This window comes from Mobula hypostoma, chromosome 14 (assembly GCF_963921235.1).
Source record: "Mobula hypostoma chromosome 14, sMobHyp1.1, whole genome shotgun sequence".
Classification (NCBI taxonomy): domain Eukaryota; kingdom Metazoa; phylum Chordata; class Chondrichthyes; order Myliobatiformes; family Myliobatidae; genus Mobula; species Mobula hypostoma.
The window spans coordinates 44,166,961-44,193,638 of NC_086110.1; the positions used below are offsets into that span (position 1 = coordinate 44,166,961).

Below are 26,678 nucleotides of genomic sequence, written 5' to 3' on the forward strand. Positions count from 1 at the left end.
CCCACCCTGGCAGGGCATTCTATGCACTGACCACTTATTGTACGAAGAGCTTACCTCTGACATACCCCCTATACTTGACTCCAGTTACCTTAAGATTGGATTGAGGATTATCTCATTATATTCATTGCTGAAGAATCACCATGCAACATTGACATTTTAACCCCTATTCCAGCCTGTTTCATCTCACAATGATTCCCTGGTACTTACTGTAATGGTTTTGCTCCAGAGTGGCGCATTTGGTGAACCGACAGATGCTTCCTCTGTTTGAAAGTCTGTCCACATTCATCACAAATGTAGTTTCTTTCTTCTGAAATGTTGAAAAAGAGAAATACTTTAATGCGAATTTGAAACTACTACAGAATGTAAAGGCACGGTCCTTTGAGATGAAAGCTAGTATTTCCACATGAAATTAAGAGCTGTCTTTTTCCCTTCATTTTATACCTTCTGTAAGTGAAGTTATTGAGAATCAAGGTTTGTGATGATGTAAAAACGTACTGCTCTTAATGTGAGGTAAATACTAAATAAGCCAAGAATTTTTAACACAAAATAAGCACCTATTTCTTTTTTAGCAGCATTTCCAGTAGCTATTTCTTTCTTTCCACAGTTACAATAGGGGAGGGAGAAGGAAAAATTTTGACTCTACAATCTCCAATATACGAATGTATAAATCGAAATTAAATGCAGTGCTATTTCACTGAGCTAACACCATGCTCAGCTGGCATTCTTCCTAATTTTCTGCCCACAGATAAGTTACACTAAAGAAATTATGGATACTCTTAGGCAGTCGAGAAAATCTACCAGAAGACAAAAGACACAATAGCTAATGGAGATAGAAGACATCATTCAAATGCCTATTTAATGCATTGATAGAGCACTTACCTGTATGTATCAGCTTTACATGGCGCTGCAGATAGCGATCAATCAGAAACACCTTGTTACATCCTGGATGGGGACAAGGTCGTTCACGCACCTCTTCATGATGCTCTTTTATGTGTTTCTAAAATCGAATATTTTTTCTTATTATAACTTGTACTTTTAATTAGATTTGTTTCCCTATTAGATGCACCACCATAGACTACCACAGATCTTCATCTACTTCATCACACCTCCTCATTAAAGTTGCATATATTTAAGTCATTTTTTCTTTCCACCTATAAAAGATGAGGTATTACAGGCAAGTACCAGACAGGAAATAAAGAGCATTTAATCTTAATTGTACTTTTCACTAACAAATATTAAATTCTGTAATAAACTTGTGAAAGGGATCTAGAAACATGATGGATAGTAACCTACTTAGTCACTTTTTGCTGCTATTTAACCAAGGAATATTCTGGTTGTGAAACAACTTTTCATATTTTAGGAATAGCTTCTTCTCCTCTGCCATCATGTTTATGAATGGTCTATGAACCTTCCTTGTTTCCCTTTAGATTTTTTTTAAAGTAATTTTATGGTCCTGCACTGTACTGCTGCCGCAAAACAACGAAAATAAACCTGATTCTGATGTTGTGCCTGAGAAACTGCAATCAATAAATGGAATATCAAATAACCACATCTTGAATATGTCATTAGCACGTATTTTGTGGTTAATACGGAAAGACAGGCATACAGCATTTGTTTGTTTCTATATTACATACAAATTTCAGAAAATAATTATCTTATTTTGTACATCTTTTGAGCAAAAACTAAACAATTTATTTTGAAATTTGTTGCAGGAAAGCTTTCCATCATTTCCTTTTTCAAAATCTGAAATTGTGAAAATATATATAAAAATAATGCAGCCCAATTCAACATTGGTCAAAGCCCAAACTTCACTCTTGCTAGGAAATTTTCTACAGTCATCCTGTGCTTTACAACCATTGACAAGGAGAATGTAAGCACATCAATTAATGTAACGGTTTGAGAGACCCAGTAAATATGTTTGAATCAATAAAAATGAGTGGAGCCATCATTTTTATTCAACAAAATATGGGGAGAAAGACAGATTAATCTACCATTTGAAATAACTCTACCCCACATAGCTTTATAAGTACTTACCTGATCTTGAATTTTCTTCCAACTCCTACTAAAATTTAATTTTAGACTAAAAGAGAAAAAAAATCTTTGTTTTGCTGTTACACTAATACACTATTTTGCATGCAAGTTCACTTTCTAATTTAAAACAAAAAAGATTAATTGAAAATAATGAATTCAAAAATATATTGAACACTTACAGTTGTCCCTGGTTAGTGACCATTTACTTAATAAACCTTTGCTAAAATGAGGAATTTCTTTTAGTTGATTACAATGAATGTTTCATTCATTTCAGTGAAGAGAAGGAAACATCTTCAATTGATAAGTCTTTCATGATCAGGTCAAAGGGAACAGAACTCTGGTAATCCCCTATCTGGTTATTCAGAAAACCTAATGATTCAGCATCTGGCTCACCAGGTAATGTTTCCCATGCAGCCTTTAAACTCACTGGGACAGTTTCTCATGCTTGCTTGAAACTCAATGGGAACCTTTTCCTCACAATCCCTTGAAACTCACTGGTGTGCTGTTTCCTAAATTGCCTTTAAACTTAATAGAACCCCATTTGCTGTTCTCTCCTTAAACTCCCTGAAGTTCTGGTTTCTGAGATCCTCTTTAAACATACTGGAGCCTTGTTTCCATTTCCCTTAAGCACACCAGAGCCTCATTCCAGTATTCCATTGACACTCACCAGGGCTCCTATTCCCATGCTACCAGGTCCACTGCAAAATCTTAATAAAGTTTAATGAAAAGTGAGTTGGGGTATTAATAGGAACATCCTATAACCCTAAAAATCTGTCTGCCTGGCATTACCAATCTTGAGTTGTCAGACGATTAAAATTTTTATCAGAAAAGGGAAAAACCTGAGCACCAATTGCATGCCTCATATATTACACTTTGGCAAAACATGCGTGGATTGCTTTTGATTACTGCATTCTCACAATGGAGAAATTAACTGGCTTCATACTTTCCCCACCATCCAAGGCAGTTGGTAGCTAGTGGCTATCACTGGAACTATAAAAAGCAGAGATGCCAAATGGACTATGGTTTTATTTGCATTTTGTATCCCTGTTTATGGTACAGATTTACCGTACCCTTGTTATACAATGTTTGCATAACTGTTCTTTAGAAATATCATCTAACTGCAGGAGAGGAGTACTAGAGGTTACTCACAAATAAGGTATGTTATGTAGGACTAGATGTTAATATCCCTTATTTGCACTCCTGAGACATGCTGCCTAGACTCTGTGGGGTGGTCAAGTGAGTGGTGGCATCTTCTGGGTTATCAAGTGGGTGCCCTCTTTCCTCAGTGTTTTGCTGATAGGCCCACGACACCTCTGGAGGGTTCAGCAGTAAATCCCGGCGTCCTGGGCTCACCCCCTAGATGCCTTTCACTCGCTTGGGGGCCCAGATGGAATCCTTTCTCTTCATCCACATTAATACGATCCCATAGCCCTAACAATCTGACAGCAGATATAGAAGTGAGGGCCTAAGATCTCATCCATTGTTTCCAATTGCTCAAAAGCCGATCAGAATTTCATTACTGTGATTGGAATGGATTGACCCATTCAGTAGGTGTTTATAAGCAAATACCAGTTTCAATATTGTGTGGAGACTCAGTCAAGATTACATACTCAAGGCCTGATATGGGCCTTAAATCACAATCAGTTGAATGAAATTCCAGTGACCCAAGAGGCCATGTTGACATTAAAAAGCCTTCATTCTATTTTTAAATTTCTACTTAATCTTGATCTTAACTTTACCTTAAGTCCATCAACTCCTCTGTAAACTGCACAGCAACCCTTATATTGACATCGGTACATGGTGGGAAAATCTTCCCTGAAAAATACCAATACATTCTATGTAATCACACAACAAATGTATGGAGCTACCATACTGTCTAGTATCTGATTTCTTGTAATTCAGTAATCACTGACACAGTGTTGATTTGGTGACTTTTAAGATTGTTCAAAATATTTTAAGATACTTATAATGGCATGTTCTATTTAATTATGTATGTAATTAAATATAATTTTTTCTGCTGCTTTTCCCTTTATATTAGTTGCCCCTGTCAGGAACAGGAGTTCAACAGATATTTGAAGCTTCTTTCGATTAGCCTTTTTTAAAAAAATGTACATAGCTGTTTGGGTTAATAACACAAGTAAATAGGAAGCAAGTTCCAAATTTTAAAAAAAACTAGTGTAATCATTAGAAAATAAATTTTTATAGCATGCATCTCAAAAATGTACACTTCAATACATCTTTTAGAATTAACATAGAAAACCTACAGCACAATACAGGCCCTTCGGCCCACAAAGCTGTGCCAAACGGGTCCTTACCTTACAACCACCTCGGCTTACCCAAAGCCCTCTATTTTTCTAAGCTCCGTGCATCCATCCAGGAGTCTCTTAAAAGATCTTATCGTATTCGCCTCCAACACCGAACACCACTGCTGGCAGCCCATTCCACACACTCACCACTCTCTGCGTAAAAAAACTTACCCCTGACATCTTCTCGTTTGAAATTTGCATTATCTTTATCATATTATACTGTTGTTAACAATTCCATAAATAAACAATATAATCTCAACTCTCTTGCTCATTTCAAATGCAGAATAACTGAATTATTAAAGCATTTTCCCACTGCTAACATAAGACATATGCTTTAGGTATCCAGAATCTAGAATATTAGAGGGTGCCAATGTCTAGGAGTAAAACTGAATACTAGCAGAATGTTTAATATTAGTACCTTTCTGAGTTTGATTTTGGTTTCCGGCCACGTTTTTGTCCAGGTGTTTTCTTCACATCCTTAGTGCTGCATTTCTTAACTGGTAACTTACTGCAAAAATAAAAAGTAGTCTTAATTATCTGTCATGCGGTTTTTTTTAAAAAAAAACTATTCTAGTTTGGAATATTCTGCTTATGAAGGTAAGTATTAATGATTACAAAAATGACAATAAAATGTTGTTAGCAGAGTAATTTCATACTTAACTAAACCGATAATTAAAAGCATATTCAACTGTAACGCCGTCTGTTCAGTGATATTAGAATCAATATTCACAGAGGTAACTGAACTGGCAGTAATGTGCCTTTTTCAGCAAATGAGAAGTCACAACATTTAGTTTTGGTTGATAAGTGCCAACTATGATGTTTCACCTCCAATTTTAATTTGAAGGAAGCAAATTAAATTTTCATTTCACAAGCGTTCAGTTAGTTGTATTGACAATAATTTTAATTGTGTTGAAGGCTAATAGAAAATCTATTACTGCAAGGGACATTGAGAAATCGAAACAACTGCCATCATTCTCCATTTCAGTTTCTGTCACACACTGATCACTCAACACAACATTTCTAGCCACATTTGTATTTCTAGCCACATTTGTCAGCATCAACAGCAAATCTGTCATGTCTTCAAGTATGGCCCAAAGAATACCAGATTTATCAGATTTTTTGTAAAATGTTTACGTTTTTTGGTATCAGGACATTACATCTATAAACTCTAACACAGTTACAAAGTTGAATATTGCTTTAATAAATTCCTAACATAATTACTATCATTGGAAAATAATCCTAGAAACCTGAACACCAGGAAATCTGTAGATGCTGGAACTTCAAGCAACACACACAAAATGCTGGTGGAACGCAGCAGGCCAGGCATCAACTATAGGAAGAGGTACAGTTGACGAAGGGTCCCGGCCCGAAACGTCAACTGTACCTCTTCCTATCGATGCTGCCTGGCCTGCTGCGTTCCACCAGCATTTTGTGTGCGTGTTGCTAGAAACCTGAATTTCCTTTGATTTGAGGATTTTTCAGTTAAGTCGTTAATATTGTGATTCTATCAGTAATGCAACATTGAAAAACATAATTAAAACTGATGTCATTTGAAATATAAATGAGTTTCTGCACCACTAGAGTAAGGGCCGTATTTCTGAATACTTGGAATCATGGGTAAAGCAATTAGTCAAATATTGCATCAATTATTCATAGAAACATAGAAACATAGAAAATAGGTGCAGGAGTAGGCCATTCGGCCCTTCGAGCCTGCACCGCCATTTATTATGATCATGGCTGATCATCCAACTCAGAACCCAGCCTTCCCTCCATACCCCCTGACCCCTGTAGCCACAAGGGCCATATCTAACTTCCTTTTAAACATAGCTAATGAACTGGCCTCAACAGTTTGCTGTGGCAGAGAATTCCACAGATTCACCACTCTCTGTGTGAAGAAGTTTTTCCTAACCTCGGTCCTAAAAGGCTTCCCCTCTATCCTCAAACTGTGACCCCTCGTTCTAGACCTCCCCAACATCGGGAACAATCTTCCCGCATCTAGCCTGTCCAATCCCTTTAGGATCTTATACGTTTCAATCAGATCCCCCCTCAATCTTCTAAATTCCAACGAGTACAAGCCCAGTTCATCCAGTCTTTCTTCATATGAAAGACCTGCCATCCCAGGAATCAATCTGGTGAACCTTCTTTGTACTCCCTCTATGGCAAAGATGTCTTTCCTCAGATTAGGGGACCAAAACTGCACACAATACTCCAGGTGTGGTCTCACCAAGGCCTTGTACAACTGCAGTAGTACCTCCCTGCTCCTGTACTCGAATCCTCTCGCTATAAATGCCAGCATACCGTTCGCCTTTTTCACCGCCTGCTGTACCTGCATGCCCACTTTCAATGACTGGTGTATAATGACACCCAGGTCTCGTTGCACCTCCCCTTTTCCTAATCGGCCACCATTCAGATAATAATCTGTTTTCCTATTTTTGCCACCAAAGTGTTTTCAAGCAGAACTGAATCTATAAATTGCAAAGAAAAACTGAACAGTCAAGAGACAGTGAAAAATGCAACTTTATTAAGATAAGCCAGATAAGATGATTAATATAATGCCTATGTCAAAGCCAGGTGCATCATTAAATGATTTCAGGCATAAATTATAAACACTCTTGACTTAAATTATCAGATTCAAGTATAATTCAACAATATGCAGATAAACATTTGTTCAAACCCATGTTACAGTTTATTCAGTTAAAAGGCTGATTCTTTGGTGATTCACAAGTACTCACTTCTTCTCCCAATATGGTTGAAAAGACTCATCTGAAGAACCATTCTTAACTTTTATTTCTCCATCATCCTCACTTGACAGATACCTGAAAAACACAAGTTTTAAATAGTTGAAATAGTACAATTGATAGAACAAAAATATAAAGTAATATTCTTTTTTCCTTAAATATTTAGTATTCAGACATTGTACTCAACGTTTCAGCTGATTATTGAATAGATAATTAATAAAACAAGTTCAAAAGAATCGTAACCTTGGAACTGGAAATTGTTTGCTTCTAATCTTTACTCTATTTGTTGGATCACAGAACGTGAAAAATCCAATTACCAAACTTAGATTAGAGGGGAAACTGCTACAATAAACAATGTGGAAAAGGACAAGCTGAGGAACAATTAAGCTTTTAAAATTCCACATTCTGAAGCTTTAAATCAGAGATTGGGAACAATACTATGTAAAATAATGCAAGAGTGAAAAACTAATGAAAATAAAAGATTTATAATAACCTATTGTAGAAATCATAACATCTTAAAGGATAGAGCCTATTTAGAACTGAAGCAAATAAATTAGGGTATTAAAGAAAAAAAAGTACATATATAACTTCCAGTCAAGCAACCATTTAGGTGTGGAGGAGGATGGACGGGCTAGAGTCACATTTTATCCCCAGCAGCTGCGTAACAGAGGACTCTCTGATCTACGGGCTGTTCCCAGGGACGCACACGGAGACCAACATCCGGTGCTGCTGGCAGATAATCAACTCGGTGAAAGACGCTCTTTGGTCAGCCCGAAACTTGATGATCTTCCAGCACATGGAGATGTCCGTGGGAGAATGCTGCCGACTGGCACATTCTCGGCTGCAGGAGTACGTGCTGAGGGACGCACTGAAACTCGGTGCAGCCACCGCAAGAGCCCGGTGGGGAAGGACCACAGTATAGGTTTCTCCACCCGTGGGAGTGGGAGGGGTTGGTGGGCGGGGAGTATACCCCTCAACAATGATATGGTAAGCTGAACTACTGGAGTGCCACGTGGGTGGCTATAAATATGAATATGGACTGACTATAATGGAAACGTATGTAAGGGATGAAAAGTTATTGAATGGTTTATTGTATATATTTATTTTTGAATAAAGTATATTTTGAAATAAAAAAAATATTTACAACTGGTTTCACTACGTAATATTGCTATATCGTCTTTAGCCATGATACTTAATACCTCTACTTCCAACAGAACTCTAGGCCAAATTTGTTAGAAAACTCAATTTTACAATACGTCTTAAATTTAAATCTTTATGTTAGAAAATGCACAAGATGTACCTAAAATTTTTGACAATGTTGGCGCACTAACAAAGTTGATTATGCTAATGTCAATTACAACATATCATTGTTAGGTTGAAATATTTCAATTAAATATTGATCAGTTATACACACACCATTAAATTTTATAAAGCCCTACCTATCTGAAAGATCACTGGACTCTAATCCGTCCACAACGCCATCTGTTATAGAACAAGATGCTTCATTGCAGTTAACTGGATCTAAAGCAAGAGGGGAGAAAAGGATATGTAGACTGTGAGAGGACCAATTCAGCAAACTTTTTCAATAACAAATCATACTATTAATCAGGTCTTAATCTGGGTAACATCATCTTGCTCGTTTTTAATTAGAATCAGTTTAATACAGTAACACTTTCTCTGTTGTTTGGTTCTGTGGAAACCACGGAGGTCATGGATCCCATACATTACTGAAACAAACAGCACATTGGTAGAACTTTTGGGCCAATGTTCACTAACAAAGAGAAGCTTCTAGTTAAAAATCAACATACTGAGTTTATCATTCCCAGATTTCAGGGTCAATCTACTCTTCCCTAAATTTGTCTCAACTCTTCACTTACTTCATATATACTCTGTGGCCACTTTATTAGGTCAAGTGTACGTTTGTGGTCTTCTGCTGCTGTAGCCCATCTACTTCAAGGTTCGACATCTGTTCAAAGATGTTCTTCTGCATGCTACTGTTACAATGCATAGTTATTTAAGTTACTGTCACCTGCCTGTCAGCTTGAACCAGTATGAGCATTCTCCTATGACCTCTCTCATTAACAGGGTATTTTCCACCCATAGAATTGACGCTCAGTGGATTTTTTTTTGTTTATCACACTGTTCTCTAAACTGTAGACACTATTGTGCGTGAAAATCCCAGGATCAGAAGTTTCTGGCATACTCAAACCACCCTACCTGACATCAACAATCATTCCACATTCAAAGTCATTTAGATCATATTTCTTCCCTGTTCTGATGTTTGGTCTGAACAGCAATCGAACCTCTTGATCATGTCCGCATGATTTTATGCATTGAGTTTTTCCCCACGACTTGGTTAATTTGCAAAATATAACCTTTCATCTCCACACCAATTTCCTCAAAAAAACCAAAGTAATTAATCTAGCCCAATACAGAACAGCAAGTGCCTTCAATCTGAAATAAATACGAAAAAAAGCTGGAGATGCTCATCGCATCAATCACCATCTGGAAAGAAGAATAGAATTAATATTTCAGGAAGAAGAATACAGAGAGAAAGTTAATTAGTTTTAAGCTACAAAGAGGTTAGAATCTCCCAAACACCCCCTTCACAGGGCCCTTTCACATGCAACTGCAAGGGATTCAACTGATCTCCTCACTTCCAACTATCTAGGCACCTAAAAAGTCCTCTTAGGTAAAACAATTGATTTGCAATTGTTCCAATGAAGCGCATTGCATTCTGTGTTAGTGATGTGGTCTCCTTTACAATAGGGGAACCAAATGAAGATAGGGGAGTACTTTGTGAGTTAACTCCAGTATGAATGCAGGGCAGCCCTGAGCTTGCAGTTCCCTGTCACTTTACTTCTCCATCCCACTCATTCTGACCTTTCCATTTGTAACTTCCCATACTACTCCAAAGCAGCCCTACTGAATCCCAGCATCTCACCTTCCATCGGGGCATGTTGAAGCCTTCAGAATTTGATCCCAAACTGATAATTCACTTCTTTTGGACAATTCTCCTATAAGTCATCTCTCTGTAATAATAACTCAGTTTTTCTCTTTCCACTGACACTGCCTGATCTATGGGGAATTTCCCTCCTCTTTATCCTGAATGTCATAGCTTATGGATATCCTTTTATTGTCTTTATGTCTAATTGTCTTCATTAATCAGATAAACCAATTAACATTTTTCATCACAGCAACCCTAGCCCTACTCATTCAGCCTACCCATCCTTTGTTCTATCTATCACTTCCCCACATATTCTGCAACTGAAAGCTAGCCTGTTTTCAATCTTTTTCAATTCTGACAGAGTTCATGAAGAATAAACTTAGTTTTTCTTTCCACAGCTGCTGCCTGACCTGCTGAGGATTGCCAGCAGTTTCTATTTTTATTACCCTTTATACATCCTTATCAATTGTCCCTACATAATCTCTTAAAAGTTCAAGACATTCTGTCCAGTATTGTGAATATTAGAACAAACAGCTGACAACAGTACCCAGGTTCCTTGAAGTTTCTTAAATGATAACCTATTATTGCTCAGTCTTCCCAATGCTATCTGACCGGATTGTGCTAGCAACAAACACTCCTTTCTATAGAAGTATGATATCCATTTCGAAAGGTCTAATGAGCTCAAATGTTATAGCATGTGAAACGCTGTATTAAACGTGATCTATATGGGACTATATTCTGAAAGTCACTAAGCAATTCTCAATACTCAGGTGTTTTGATACTGAGATTTACTTCCAATTCCATTTAAAAGGAGTTTCTAAAGTAATACTGCAGCATGGTATTCTGAACTGAATCTCCATCACTGAAAGTGGAAGTGGTATTTCCACAGTAGGAAGAAGTCTGAAAGTTTGGTGTTGCAATTTATCCTTCCTGCTACTTAGCAAGAATAATAACTCAACTGAAGATTTGGTACTTCAATGTTACAGGTGTCCCCCGCTTTTCGAACGTTTGCTTTACGAAACCTCACTGTTACGAAAAACCTACATTAGTTACCTGTTTCCGCTAACAGAAGGTGTTTTCACTGTTACGAAAAAAAGCAGCACGCGCCCTAAGCAGCCGCTCCTCCCCCGGATTCGGAACGGCATTCTAGCCGGCATTGCTTAAACACGTGCCCATGAGCATCTGTGCTTTACGTCAATTTATTTTGAGCAGCCGTTTGCAAGATGAGTTCTAAGTTATCGGAAAAGCCTAAAAGAGTTTGTAAGGGTGTTACACTTAGCATAAAACTAGACATAATTAAGTGTTTCGATCGTGGTGAATGAAGCAAGGACAAAGTGAATTTGGCTTGTGGAGGTTGATGAAGATGATGTTGAAGAGGTTTTGGAATCCCATGACCAAGAACTGATAGATGAAGAATTGCTGCAATTGGAAGAGGAAAGGATAACAATCGAAATTGAATGCAGTAGTGAAAGTGAAGTCATCCAGGAACAGAACGTGAAGCAACTCCGTGAAATTTTCGCTGCAATGATAAAGTACGACTTTAATTGTGAAAGGGTACGTAAGTTTAGGGCATATTTGCAGGATGGTTTGAGTGCTTACAAAGAACTACATGATAGAAAAATGCGCGAGGCTAGCAGTCAAGCAAGCCTTCCACATTAGCCACAGCAGACGACGAACCTCGACCTTCGACATCGAGGCAGGCAGACATAGAAGATGACCTGCCTGCCCTGACTGACGATAAGATGACACCCCAGTGTCCCACCACACCACCTGGCCGCGGACAGACACCAATTCGCAGAGAATGCAGCAGTAGCCAGGAGGCACCCAACGCATTTTTAAGAAAAAAGCTGAAATAAACAAGCTAATTAATTAGGTGCCGCCCGGCACGTAAATGTCGGCCCCGATCAGAGGCGATTGCCAATAGCATCGCCGCTGATCTGGGCCGACATTTACATGCCGGGCGGCACCGAATTAATTAGCTTGTTTATTTCGGCTTTTTTCTTAAAGATGTGCTGGGTGCGTCCCGGCCACCACTGCATCGCTGCATGCTTCGCGGATCGGTATCGGTCGGCGGCCCTGAGGGTGGGAGCCACTGCACCACCCCAGCCTCCGACGACTCAGCTTAACACACCATCATCAGTGTGCTCGGCGCTATCTTCCCGATTCCCGTAAGTGTTACTACACTGTACATACATTATTTCTACTTTATATCAGCTGTGTATTTTTATGTGTTATTTGGTATGATTTGGCAGCTTCATAGCTTAAAGGTTACTGGAGAGCCCTTGCGCCGTGTTTTTGCCGAGAGCGCTTGCGTGAGATTTTCGCTACGGAGAACAGTGCAGGCAATGATTGTAGAGAAGTATTTCTACTTTATATAGGCTGTGTATTTATCATATCATTCCTCCTTTTACTATATGTTACTGTTATTTTAGGTTTTGTGTGTTATTTGGCATGATTTGGTAGGTTATTTTTGGGTCTGCGAACGCTCACAAACTTTTCCCCATATAAATAAATGGTAATTGCTTCTTCGCTTTACGACCTTCCGGCTTACGAACTGTTTCAGCGGAACGCTCTACCTTCGGATGGCGGGGGAAACCTGTATAGCAATCTCACTGTGTGTAGGTGCCGTCTGGATATGTTGCTGAGCTGTAGAGTTAAAATTCACAATTTTCAGTCTGAAAGCAACATTGCTACCATGGAGCCAAGGCACATAAAATCAATCAGACATTTCATTGGTTTTGGATACACACACAGCTTGAAATTCCGATTTATGCAAAATAATTCAATATCAATTTGTGAGTAGAAATTGTTATTGGTATTTTGAGAATGGGATTCCATGATCACTTGTTAAGAAAATGGCAAACGCATAATGTAGGCTTATAGTTTACAAATTAAACTGAGTAGATAATGTTTGGATTTTTTGTCTAATAATTAAAATTTTGACCTTCATTAATTAAGGTACTATCTTTTTACTTTTTATATTGAGGTAGCCTGAGAAAGTAATGTTGGTAATATAGCTTGTTGTAATATACTGAAATCATGCAACTGTATAATCAAGATTAAATACAATCTTCAAAGCGTTTTATAAACAAGAGTGGTGCAGCTGGCAGCTCTGCTGCCTGGGCTTAATCCTGACTTCTGGTGTTGTCTACGTGGAGAATGCATGCTCTCCTGGTGACCACATGGGTTTCCTCCAAGCACTCCAGTTTCCTTGGATAAAATGGGTTATGATAGCATCAGTGTAAATGGATACTGATGCTCAACAGGGACTCTGTGGGCCAAAAGGACTTGCCACACTCTCGCTATGGCTGTGACCCTATGATTACATTAGCAGGAGGATAACCACAAATTAGGAACTAAAATGTGCACAGAACCAATGGATGTAGGTGAAATCCTACATGAATATTTCTCATCTGTATTCACCAAGGCAAATGTTTTGTTTTTGAGGATTTGGGGGTGGGGCTTGAGTGGTGTCAGAGAAATTCTAGAACATGTTATATAAAATACCTATTTTTATATTATGATTAAGCTGTTTTAAAGGGTAAGTCCCCACACCCGGTGAGATGCATGCCAGGCTACTCAAGAATGAGTAGATTCCTGGGGCTTACTGAGAGATATTCTCATCTATCCTAGCCACAAGCAAAGCACCAGCTGACTGAAGGACAGCAATATTGTACCTGTACTCAAGAATATTAGGAATAAATCAGATTAATTACAGGCCTGTGGGTGAAGCGTTAATTGTAGGGAAGTTAATGGAAAAAAGATCATGATTAATTAAAGAAAAAATAGCATGGTTTGGTTAGGAGGAATATCACATTTGACAAACTTGACTGAAATTTTTGAAGAGGCCGCAAAATAAAGTCAGTGCAGTTGATATCGTCCATGTAGACTTCAGAGAGAACTTTGAAAAGTTCCCACATGGGAAACTGATCCGAAGGAGCATGTTGACAAAATACATCCAAAATTGGCTTTGATGACACTTGAATCATCGAGGCATAGTGAACAAGTGCTGGCAAATAGGATTAGTATTGATAGGCACTTGATAGCTGGGATGAATATGTTTGGCTAAAGCATCTACTTCAGGGCAGTATGATTCTATGACTCTGTTTCATTAGCACATACAAAAGCCCATCAGTATGACTTCTCTCAGGTACCCTGTTAACATTTATCACTCAATAAACATTACTACAAAAGATTACAACGTATTCCTGTTTCTTCAGTTAGTAATACAGGTTGACTACTCCTTATCCAAAATGTCTTCATCTGAAAACTTCCAAAATCTGATTTTTTTTTCCCGGGGCTGACAACACAAATAGAAAATTCCACAAGGCACGGAGAAAGCTCCCAGGTGATGCGCAGGTCTCTGTGCACCGTGGACAGTTCTGAGAAGCGACTTCACATATGTAATGAACATAAATTCACAGTCCGAAATGATGGAACTCCCAAGCTATCTCAATATATATTCCAAGATCCAAAATCCAAAACACTTCCAGCCCCAAGCATTTTGGATAAGAGGTACTCAACCTGTATTCATTTTTTGAATTATTGTAAAAAATACAACCTCATAATTTGACAATAAAGTTAATTTCTTACCTTTAGCATTTAATAGCCTATTTGCATCCTGTATCTGAACTTTTTCCCAAGAGCACTCTGTATATTCAGGATCTGAGAGCAAGGGCATATCCTTCTTCAATGGATATTTTGAGTTATCCACTTCCATTGACTGCGAAGTAGCTCTACTGAATGTGCAAGGCTGAAAGTCTGATGACCAAAATAACACTGGGACAGACTGATGCTTCACAACATTTTCACCCTCACCATGTGCAGTACCTGTTCCATTCTGAGGTGAAACGGTTATTGAACTACCAAGAACTTCCTTCCTTGAGTCTTTATTTCTATTGGATGGGCACTGTCCCTCATTCAAAACAATATTATGATTTGAATGCATGTCCAGGATGTAACTGTGGCCCTCTGGACAGCCCCAGACAGCTCCAACCACTCCTCGATACTCTGCAGATAAGACACTCTGTACATGTGGTTGGGACCCACAGCTGCTACCGTGATGGTGAGCCCAAGTGACCAAAATTTGTAGACACTGTGGGCTTGCGATTAAGACACCATCATTTAACATCCGTTTAAAGTCACCTACAAATAATAAAAAGATTCAGTTAATCTACCGTAGATTTCTCAGTTTGCATCAATATAAAAAACTATTAAAAAGACAGATCAATAAATAAGATATAACCTTACTGTTTTAGCAAGTTATCATTATTTATGACCTTAATGAAATCTAGTCACTTTTCCATTTTATAAATTGTACATCAACACATCAGAAATAGCAATGTTTAATGTTTGAACATATCTTAAAGAAAATCTCAATGTTTGGTTCTACTTAAAACATTAAAAATTTTCCAGTTTTCAAATACATTTCAAAAGAATTCTATACATTCATCACTGAAAACTGTATAGAGCTAAAATTGTTGTACTTTGCACATGAACTTCATCAATCAGGGTGTTGACCACTAGAGCTGGGAAGTCACATATATAAAACATTGGTTAGGCCACATTTGGAATTTGATATGCAGTTCTGGTCACTGCATAAAATTATGGGAGGCATAGATAAGGTAGATCATCAGAATGGGTGACGGCTTTGAGGAGCACCTACGATCACTGAACAGGGGTGAGCCTCAGATTCCTGTTATTTGCTACTTTAATTTCCATCACACACAGATCTATCAGTCTGTGGTCTCCTGTGCCATTACAATGCGGCGAAACACAAACTTGGTGAATGGCACTCATCTTCTTTCTGGGCTCATTGTACCTTCTAGACTCAATATTGCAATCTACAACTTCAGTTAACTTGAATTTTCTGTCTCCAGTCATCCATCTGTGACACAGGCTCAGCCGGTGTATTTTATTTCTCTGTGTATATTCTTTTTTTTTTCAGTTCAGGTTTTCAGACTCTGCAATTTAAAAAAAAAATATTTTCTGGTGTCTCATCCCTATTAACTGGATGCTAACGAAGAGTGGCAACAGAAACACTCACATGAGAAAATCAATATCAAGGGCTCCAGTGAGCCTGCAGAGAGCCTGCTGCTCAGCCAGCATCTCACAAACAGTTTGGTAATGCCCAAACTACCTGGTGTATTCTTGAGTACCCTGATAAGTGCTCCACCAGAAAACACAAGACTGGTTTGTGGACAATAACCAGGAGATTCAGGAGCTAATTATTTGCAAGGGGATGGGAACCAATAAGAACTGAGGATGAGCCAGCAGGCTTACAAGTAGATGATGTATTATGTAATATGAATGTAAGAAAGGACAAGCCAATGATTAGGTAAAACTGCAGACAGAGCAAAGAGTTAAGTTGTACCACAGAGGCAACATTTATATGAGGAAAGAATGCAGGACTGAAGGTGCTGTATGTAAATACACCTAGCATCTGGAATAAGGTGGTTGAATTTGTGGCGCAATTAGAGATTGGCCGGTATGACGCTGCGGCATCACTGAGTCGTGGCTGAAAGAAGGCCATAGTGGAAGTTTAACATCAGAGGATATATTTTCTATCGAAAGGACAGACAGGAAGGCACAAGTGATGGTGTGGCTCTATTGGTAAGAGATGGAATTACATCTTTAGAAAGAGGTGACAAAGTGAATGGGAAGCTGAATGATTGGGAAGTTTTTAAAATCCAACAAAAGGAACTAAAAAAGCTATAAGAAAGGAAAAGATGAAATATGAGGGCAAACTAGCCAGTAATATAAAGCAGGACACTACAAGTTTAGTGGGTGGAATTAAGAAACTGAAAGGGTGAAAAAACCATTATGGGAATCATATATAAGCCTCCAAATAGTAGCCAAGGGTTGAGATTGCAAAGGGAGCTGGAAAGCAATGAAATAAGGGTAATGTCACAATTGTAATAGGGGGGTTTCAATGTGCAATGGGATTGGAAAAATCAGGTTGACGTCAGATCACAAGAGAGGGAATTTGTTGAATGCCTATGAGATGGCTTTTTAGAGCAGCTTGTGCTCGAGCCTACTAGGGGAAAGGCCATCTTAGATTGGATGGGGTGTAATAACCGAGATTTTATTAGGGAGCTTAACATAAAGGAATCCTTAGGAGGCAGTGATACTGCATTTTGACAGGGAGAAACACAAGTCACATGTATCAGTATCGCAATGGAATAAAGGGAATTACAGAGGCATGAGAGAGGAACTTGCCCAAGTAGGTTGAAGGGGGATACAGGCGGGGATGACGGCAGAACAGAGGAGGCTGAAGTTTCTGGGAATAGTTCACAAGGCGCAAGATAGATATGTCCCACATAAGTAGTTCTCAGATGGCAAGGCTGGGTAACCGTGGCTGACAAGGGAAAATAAGGACTGCATTAAACCCAAGGAAAGGGCATATAAAGTAGCAAAAGTGAGTGGGAAGTTGGATGATTGGGAAGATTTTAAAATCCAACAAAAGCAACTAAAAAAGCTGTAAGAAAGGAAAAGATTAAATATAAGGGCAGACCAGCCAATAACATAATGTAGGACACTACAAGTTTTTCAGTTATATAGAGAGTGAAAGGGAGGCAAGAGTTGATATGGGACCACTGGAAAATGATGCTGTTGAGGTAGTAATGGGAAACAAAGAAATGGCAGATGAACTTAATTAGTACTTTGCTTCAGTCTTTACTGTGGAAGACACTAGCTGTATGCCAAAAGCCCGTGAGTGCCAAGGAGCAAGAGTGAGTGCCATTACAAAGGAAAAAGTGCTAGGCAAACTGGAAGGTCTTAAGGTGGATAAGTCATCTGGATCAGATAGACTATACTCCAAAGTCCTGAGAGACATTGAAGAGATAACAGATGCATTGGTCATGATCATTCAAGAATCACTTGATTCTAGCATAGTCCCAGAGGACTGGAGATAGCAAATGTCACTCCACTCTTTAAGAAGGGAGGAAGACAAAAGAGAGGAAATTATAGGCCAGTTAGCCTAACCTCAGTGGTTGGGAAAGTGTTGGAGTTCATTACAAAGGACGAGAATTCGGGGTACTTGGAGACCAATGACAAAATAAGTCAAAGTCAGCATGGTTTCTGTCAAGGGAAATCTTGCCTGACAAATCTGTTGGAATTCTTTCTAGTAACAAGCAGGATGGACAAAGGAGAAGTAGTGGATGTCATTTACTTAGATTTTCAGAAGGAATTTGATAAGGTAACTCACATGAGGCTGCTTAAGAAGATAAAATCCTATAGTGTTACAGGAAACATACTGGCATGGATACAGCGAGTGGGAATAAAAGGGGACTTTTCTGGCTGGCTGCCAGTGACTAGTGGTGTTCCTCAGGGGTCAGTATTGGGACCGCTACTTTTCACATTGTTGTTCAATAATTTGGATAATGGAATTGATGGCTTTATGGCAAAGTTTGCAAGTGATATGAAGGTAGGTGGAGGGGTAGGAGGTGCTGAGGAAGCAACGTGATTGCAGCAGGACTTAGACAAATTGAAAGGATGGGCAAAAAAGTGGCAGATGGAATAATGTGTTGGGAAATGTAGATAATGCATTTTGGTAAAAGGAACAATAGCGCAGACTATTATCTAAATGGGAAGAACATTCCAACATCAGAGGTGCAAGGGGACATGGGAGTCTTCGTGCAAAACTCCCAGAAGGTTAATTCATAGGTAGAGTCTGGTAAAGAAGGCAAGTGCAATGTTGGCATTTCTTTCAAAGGGAAAAGAATATAAAAGCAAGGAGATAATGCTGAGAAACAAGAGAAAATCTGCAGATGCTGGAAATCCAAGCAACACACACACACAAAATTCTGGAGGAACTCGGGGGCCAGGCAGCATCTATGGAAAAAGGTACAGTTGACGTTTCGGGTCAACAGCAGTCCTGCCGAAGGGTTTCGGCCAGAAATGTTGACTGTACTCAGATGCCTGGCCTGCTTAGTTCCTCCAGCATTTTGTGTGTGTTGCTGAGATAATGCTGAGCCTTTATAAGACACTAATTAGGCCACACTTGGAGTATGGCAACAGTTTTGGGCTCCTTATCTCAGAAAGGATGTATTGTCATTGGAGAGAGTCCAGAAGAGATTCACGAGGATGATTCCAGAAATGAAAGGGTTAACATATGAGGCCCATTTGGCAGCTCTGGGTCTGTACTCACTGGAATTTAGAAGAATGCGGGGGGATCTCATTGAGACCTACCGAATGTTGAAAGGACTAGATAAGGTGGATGTGGTGAGAATGTTTCTTCTGGTGTGGGTATCTAGAACTAGAAGGCACAGCCTCAAAACTGAGGGGTGACCTTTTAGAACAGAAGTAAGGAGTAATTTATTTTTTTAGCCAAAAGAGTGGTGAATCTGTGGAATGCTCTCCCATAGACTGTAGTTGAGGCAAAGTCTGTGGGTATATTTAAAACTGAAGTTGATAGATTCCTGATTGCTCAGGGCATCAAGGGATATGGTGAGATGGCGTGTGTATGAGGTTGAATAGGATCCAGGATCAGCCTTGATGAAATGGCGGAGCGGACTTGAAGGGCTGAATAGCTAATTCTGCTCCTATATCTTATGGTCTAAGTGTAAGGCTGCCTTGAACTGAACGAGCTCAAAGGGGAAAAAATACATAGGCAGGCATCCTAAAACTTAGTCCTTCCACTATCGATATGGAGTGGTTGTAGTGTGTACCATTTGCAAAATGAACTTTGGTTATTCAGCAGTAACTCTCAAACTCGTGCTTACACCTGCAAAAAGGAGAAAGGCAGCAGGTGCATGGGAACTTCAATGCCTATGGATCCCTTGTAATTTGGAAATTATATCACTGGTCTTTTAATATCAATGAATCCTAATCCCAAAACTCCCTTCTGAGGGAGTATCTTCACCTGAAGGACCTCATTAGATCTGCAGAAATGAAAAATGACTAAAAAAGAATTCTTAAAGCCAAGGCCAAACCAAAAATCTAACGACTCAAACAAACGATGGTGGGTGGAAAGAGTGCAGGAGATCCAGCAACTAGCCAATAAACAGGTGTTTTCAAATCCAAAACCAAAATTACCACCTTCTTGCTAGTCTACATCAACATTAAGACTCTGATCACACTCCACTGATAACAGGCCGCAATGAAGGTATACCTGACACCAAGTTCCCAAAACAAGAAAAATACTCCAACTCTTGACTCAGTAAGGATTTCCAGAAGGACAAAGAAAATGCTTCAAAATTATCTCAAACTCGCCTTGAAAGGATAAAACTGAACTGTTCCCACCCAACTGCACTCACTTTCAAGGACTCTTCATCTCATGTTTTTGATACTTACTGCTTTATTTATATTTTTCTCTCTCAAGGTTGTATATAGTGACATATGTACTTTGAAAATAAATGTACTTTGTACTTTGAAATCACCCATGAACTCACAGGATTCACTAGCCTATGATCACTAAAAATGGAGACGAGGGAGCATTCGGAAAGGCACAAAGCATCTCAAATTTCCCATACAGAAGCATGTGGAAGTCAAGTGCAAACCTTGGAAGGAGAGTATTATGTTCATCTGTGAAGCCCACATTCCTTGAATGAATAAAAATAGCCCAAACATCCCATCCATCCACCCCGTTGTGCACCACCAGCCTCACCTGTGGAGGAATATGCAGGACCAGTACAGAACTCATCATTCACCTTAAAACTCACTGAATAACAGTGGAAGGAACTTGTCCTCGATTCTGAGGGAGTCCCTAAAGAAGACATTGATTCTGAGTCCATCAATCCCATGAATTTAAAATTCTCATATTGATATTAAATCCCTCTAATGGCAACATTCTCCCCAATATTTATAACCTTCAGAGAATTTAATGCTCCTACAAATCAACTCTCTTGTGTACAATTACAGTGGATTCTGATTAACTGGGACCAGTGCATATTTGCCCAATTAAGAAGCTGCCCCAATTAGATGATTACTTGGAAATAGTTAAAAATGTATAAAAAAGACAAGCTATCATTTTTAACTGAGTAACAAATTATTATTGAAAAGAAATACAGAGCAAATTTTAACACTACCAATACTACTATAGTACTATAAAACTGTAGTTTCTAATAAGTATCGATGGAGGAATTCATCCAGTGTACGCTGCTGAATTCTTTTGATTGATTGTAAATGAACAAAATCAGCGCAGGCACCTAGTGCAGACAATAAACTGCTTCCATACAATCCTTTTGATGATTGTATCCTCCAAATCTCCACTTTTATTGTAACATCAAAAATGATTGTTGACACCTTCAAATACTTCAAAGTTCCTAACTTGAAGTAGTGAAATTATTTCATTTTCACTCACAGCTGGTTCTGGCACGCCAAACCCAAATGTTTGAAACTGCAGTGAGCAAAACAGTTCTGAATTGTCTTACTGCTTATTTCTCACCAATTATCGGTGATAAAAATCACTGCTTTTTGAATGCAAAAACTCGTAACTGACACCATTTAAAAACTGTTCACTCTAAGCACAGTGTAGTGTTTAATGGCCACACAGGTACACACAACTGATGCTAATTAGAAACTTTGGCAATGGTCTCCTGTTCCAACCAAGTCATATAGTGTCCCAAATAAACGAAGGGAATCCCATCTATTTTCTCAATTAGTTTTTGTTCCTTAAGAATTGTCCCAAATAAGCAGCTGTCCCGATTAACCAATGACCCAATTAACCAGAATCCATGTATTTAAATTCACCCTAAGGCACCCATGCTTTCAGCCATCTAAGCACCCAGCTTTGGAATTCTTTCCCTGCACTTCTCCTCATTAAAATTACCTCTAGGAAAGCTTATCCTTTTGGGCTCAGTATCAATCTCTTTTCAATTATATTCCTGCATATCATCCAAGGACATCTTATATGATAAAAGTGCCAAATAAATGCAAATTGACGCTGTTCTCACATGTGAAACAATTCCAAACAGAGTATATTTGGAGCACAGTGAATGCATTGCAGTTCACTTACCAGATACAGAATTGATTAATGGAGATTTTGAAAGTGATTGTGTTGATGATGGTTCAGTTGTTGCAACACATCTACAATAACAAAATTTAGAACAAAATGCATTATATAAAAGTAACAGTGAAAAGTCTCTTGAGCTATTAAAATATCTAGCAGCTTGGAGTATAAAGGAGTTGGGCAATCACTGTCAGGGCGTGCTTAAAAAGAGCTACTTTTCAAGATCGCAATCAAGATTTAAAAGTCAAAGCTTTGCAGCAGTTTCTCAGAATTGAGGAGCAACCAATCAGCAACAGGCAGAGCATAAAAAGCTACCTCTCAGTCAGGTCTGCGTTCAAGATTTAAAAGCCAGAGCTTTGCGGCAGTTTTCTGTGAGTTGAGCAATCAACAGCAGGGGGTGTGTAAGAAGAGCTACCTTTCAATCAGGACCGCGATCAAAATTTAAAAGGCAGAGCCTCACGGCAGCTTGTCTGGGTTGAGCGACCATTCAGCAAGAGGCAGAGCACAAAAAGAGCTACCTTTCAATCAGGCGTGCGATCAAGATTTAAAAGGCAGTGCTTCACAGCAGTATCTCAAAGTTGAGGAGTGACCAATCAGCAAGAGGAAGTGCGTAAAAAGAGCTACCTTTCAGTAGGGTCGGTACACAAGGTTTAAAAGGCAGAGCTTAGCAGCAGTTTCTCTGAGTAAAGAAGCAACCAATCAATGAGGGATTCATCACAGAGGGCCAGTAAGAATAACTCAAGTGCAAGTGGTGCGGCCACGTGTTGTGAGTGTGCCAGTGTTTAGAATGGCTTTGGCACATCTGGCTTAGGCAAGATAAAGTGTCTGGCAAGTTTCTCACTTTCAGTTCTTATTTGTGCATTCCTCATCTATTAGGGCATAGTTTAGTGAGACTGGCTCCAGGGACAGTGTTTTGTACAGTGTGTGGGATGTGGGAAGTCTGGGAGACCTCCAGTCTCCCAGATAAACATCTGCACTGAGCTGCAGCTCCTGAGAGAATGCATTAAGGAACTGGAGCTGCAGCTCCGTAACCTTCAATTCATACAGGAGAATGAGGAGGTGACAGACAGGAGTTCCAGGGAGGTAGTCACCCTAGATTGCAGGAGGTAGGTAACTGGATGACTGTCAGGAGGGGAAATGCACAGCCAGTGCAGAGTGCACCTGTGGCTGTTTCCCTCAATAAAAAATATATAACTTTAGATCCTACTGAGAGGGACAACCTACTGGAGTCACACTGACCGGGTCTCTGGCACAGAGTCTGGTGCTGTGGCTCAGAAGGACAGAGAGATAAAGAGGACTGTAGTGTTGATAGGAGATTCCATAATCAGAAGAAGAGAGACAAGATTCTGTGGGCGCGATAAAGACACTTAATGGTATGTTGCCTCCCTGGTGCTAATATCAGGGATGTCTCGGATCGTGTCCGGGGCATTCTGAAAGGCAAAGGTGAGCGGTCAGAAATCTTGGTAAACATTGGCACCAAAGACATAGGTAAACAAGGTGAGGAAGTCCTAAAGAGAGATCTTAGGGAGCTAGGAAGAAAGCTGAAAAACAGGACCTCCAGAATAGTAGTCTCCAGTTGCCGCCTGTGCCATGCACAGGTGAGGGCAAGAATAGGATGATTTGGCAGTTGAGTGCATGGCTGAGGAACTGGTGAAGGGGCAGGGGTTCAGAATTATGTATCATTAGAATCTCTTCTGGGGAAGGTATGACCTGTACAAAAGGGATGAGTTACACCTGAACCCGAGGGGGTCCAATATCCTTGCAGGCAGGTTGGCTAGAATTGTTCAGGAGGGTTTAAACTAATGTGGCAGGGGGATGGAAACTGTAGTTGGCTTACAAACAAAGGCAATGTGTAGTGAGACTCCTCGTAAGGACAGGCTGAGGATAGGATGAAATTGCAGTCAACAGGATGAGTTGCAATGTAAAAGGCACACAAAATCAAAAAGGGTGACTACTTGAATGCGCGCAGTACACAGAATAAGGTATATGAACTTGTAGCACAGTTGTAGATTGGTGTGTATGATGTTATAGGCATCACTGAATCATGGCTGAAACAAGATTACAGCTGGGAGCTTAATATTCAAGGATATACATTGTATCAAAAGGGCAGGAAAATGGGCAGAGGGGGTGGTGTTGCTCTATTGGTAAAAAATGAAATCAAATTATTAGAAAGAGGTGACAGGGTCAAAAGGTGCTGAGTCATTGAGGATAGAACTAAGGAACTGCAAGGATAAAAAGACCCTGATAGGAGTTGTATACAGACGCCCAAACAGTAGTAAGGATATGGTCTACAATTACAAAGAGAGATAGAAAATGCATGCAAAAGGGCAATGTTCCAATAGTCATTGGGGGGTTTCAATATGCAGGTAGATTGGGAAAATCAGGTTGGTCCTGGATCCCAAGATGGGCTATTTCTAGAACACCAATGAGATGGCTTCTTAGAGCAGCTTGTGGTTGAGCCCATTAGGGGATCAGCTATTCTGGATTGAGTGTTGTGCAATGAACTGGAATTGATTAGAGATCTTAAGGTAAAAGAACCCTTAGGAGAAAGTGATCATAATATGATCGAATTCACCCTGAAATTTGAGAAGGAGAAGCTAAAGTCAGATGTATCAGTATTACAGTGGAGTAACAGTCATTACAGAGACACAAGAGAGGAGCTGGCCAGAATTGATTGGAAAAGAACACTGCTGGGGATGACAGCAGAGCAGCAACGGCGGGCATTCTGGAAGCAATTTGGAAGGCACAGGGTATATATATATCCCAAAAAGGAAGAAGTATTCTAAAGGCATGACACAATCATGGTTAACAAGAGAAGTCAAAGCCCAAGAGCGGACATATAATAGAGCAAAAATCAGTGGGAAGCTAGAGGATTGGGATATTTTTAAAAATCAGTAGAAGGCAACTAAAAATGTCATTAAGGTAAAGATGGAATACGGAGTAAGTTAGCCAATAATATTGAAGAGGATACCAAAAGTTTCTTCAGATAAATAAAGTGTAAAAGAGGCAAGAGCTGGAAAATGATGCTGGAGAGGTAGTACTGGGGAACATGGAAATGGCAGATGAACTGAATAACTATTTTGCATCAGTCTTCATTGTAGAAGACACTACTAGCATGGTGGAAGTTCTAGATGTCAGGATCATGATATGTGTGTAGTTACCATTACAAAGAGAAGGTTCTTGGGAAACTGAAAGGTCATAAGGCAGACAAGTTACCTGAACCAGATGGTGTACACCTCAGGGTTCTGAATGAGGTGGCTGAAGAGATCGTGGAGGCATTAGTAAAGATCTTTCAAGAATCACTAGATTCTGGAATGGTTCCGGAACTCTTCAAGAAAGGAGAGAGGCAGAAGAATGGAAATTACAGGTCAGTTAATTTGACCTCAGTGATTGGGAAGATGTTGGCGTCAATTGTTAAGGATACGGTTTCAGGGTACTTGGTGGCACACGATAAAATAAGCCATAGTTAGGCATGGTTTCCTCAAGGAAAAATCTTACCTGACATATCTGTTGAAATTCTTTGAAGAAATAACAAGAAGGATAGATAAAGAAGAATCAGTGTATGTTGTGTACTTGGATTTTCAGAAGGCCTTTGACAAGATGCCACACATGATGCTGCTTAACAAGTTATGAGCCTATTGTCTTACAGGAAAGATTCCAACATGGATAAGGCAGTGGCTGATTGGCAGGAGGCAAAGAGTGGGTATAAAGGGAGCCCTTTCTGGTTGGCTGCCAGTGACTAGTGGTGTTCCACAGAAGTCTGTGTTGGGACTGCTTTTTGCATTATATGTCAATGATTTGAATGATGGAATTGATGGCTTTGTTGCAAAGTTTGCAGACGATATGAAAATTGATGGAGGGGTAGGTAGTTTTCAGGAAGTAGAGAAGCTACAGAAGGACTTAGACAGATTAGGAGAATGGGCAAAAAAGTGGCTGATGGAATACAGCATCGGGAAGTATATGGTCAAGCACCTTAGTAGAAGAATTGGGTTAGACTATTTTCTAAATGGAGAGAGGCAGGAAGGGACTTGGGAGGCCTTGTGCAGGATTCCCTGGAATTTAATTTTCAGGTTGAGTCTGTGGTGAGGAAGGCAAATGTGATGTTATCATTCACTTCAGGAGGACTAGAATATTAAAGCAAGGATACAATGTTGAGGCTTTATTAAAGCATTGGTGAGGCCTCATTTGGAGGCTCTTCATCTGTGAAAGTATGTGCTGAAACTGGAGAGTGTTAAAAGGAGATTTACAAAATTGATTCTAGAATTGAATAGCTTGTCATATGAAGAGTATTTGATAGTTCCAGGTCTGTATTCACTGGAATTCAGAAGAATGAGGGTTGACCTAATTGAAACCCATTGAATGGTGAAAGGCCTTGACAGAGTGGACGTGGAGAGGATGTTTCCTATGGTGGGAGAGTCTAAGACCAGAGGACACAGCCTCAGGATAGAGGGGTGTCCTTTTAGAACAGAGATGAGGAGGAATTTCTTCAGCCAGAGTAGCGAATCTGCAGAATTCTATGCCACGGGCACTGTGGAGGCCAAGTATTTATATATATTTAAGGCAGAGATTGACAGATTCTTGACTGGTCAGGGCATGAAGGGATACAGGGAGAAGGCAGGAGACTGGAGCTTAGAGGAGAAATGGATCAGTCATGGTGAAATAGCGGAGCAGACGCAATTGGCAAGATGGCCTAATTCTGCTCCTAC

At 39.6% G+C, this 26,678-nt stretch overlaps 1 protein-coding gene across 3 annotated transcripts in view; it reads right to left on the reverse strand.

Moving 5' to 3' along the window:
* Positions 1-26,678, reverse strand: part of znf276 (zinc finger protein 276) — a 51,023-nt gene that overhangs the window by 4,653 nt on the left and 19,692 nt on the right. For all 3 annotated transcript variants that reach the window (XM_063067036.1, XM_063067035.1, XM_063067034.1), the window contains 8 exons: positions 21,979-22,049; positions 14,616-15,167; positions 8,515-8,596; positions 7,070-7,153; positions 4,756-4,845; positions 3,771-3,846; positions 880-997; positions 208-307 (listed from right to left, as the gene is read on the reverse strand). In XM_063067036.1, the coding sequence (XP_062923106.1) occupies positions 208-307; positions 880-997; positions 3,771-3,846; positions 4,756-4,845; positions 7,070-7,153; positions 8,515-8,596; positions 14,616-15,167; positions 21,979-22,049 (1,173 nt within the window). The remainder of the gene's footprint in view (positions 1-207; positions 308-879; positions 998-3,770; positions 3,847-4,755; positions 4,846-7,069; positions 7,154-8,514; positions 8,597-14,615; positions 15,168-21,978; positions 22,050-26,678) is intronic.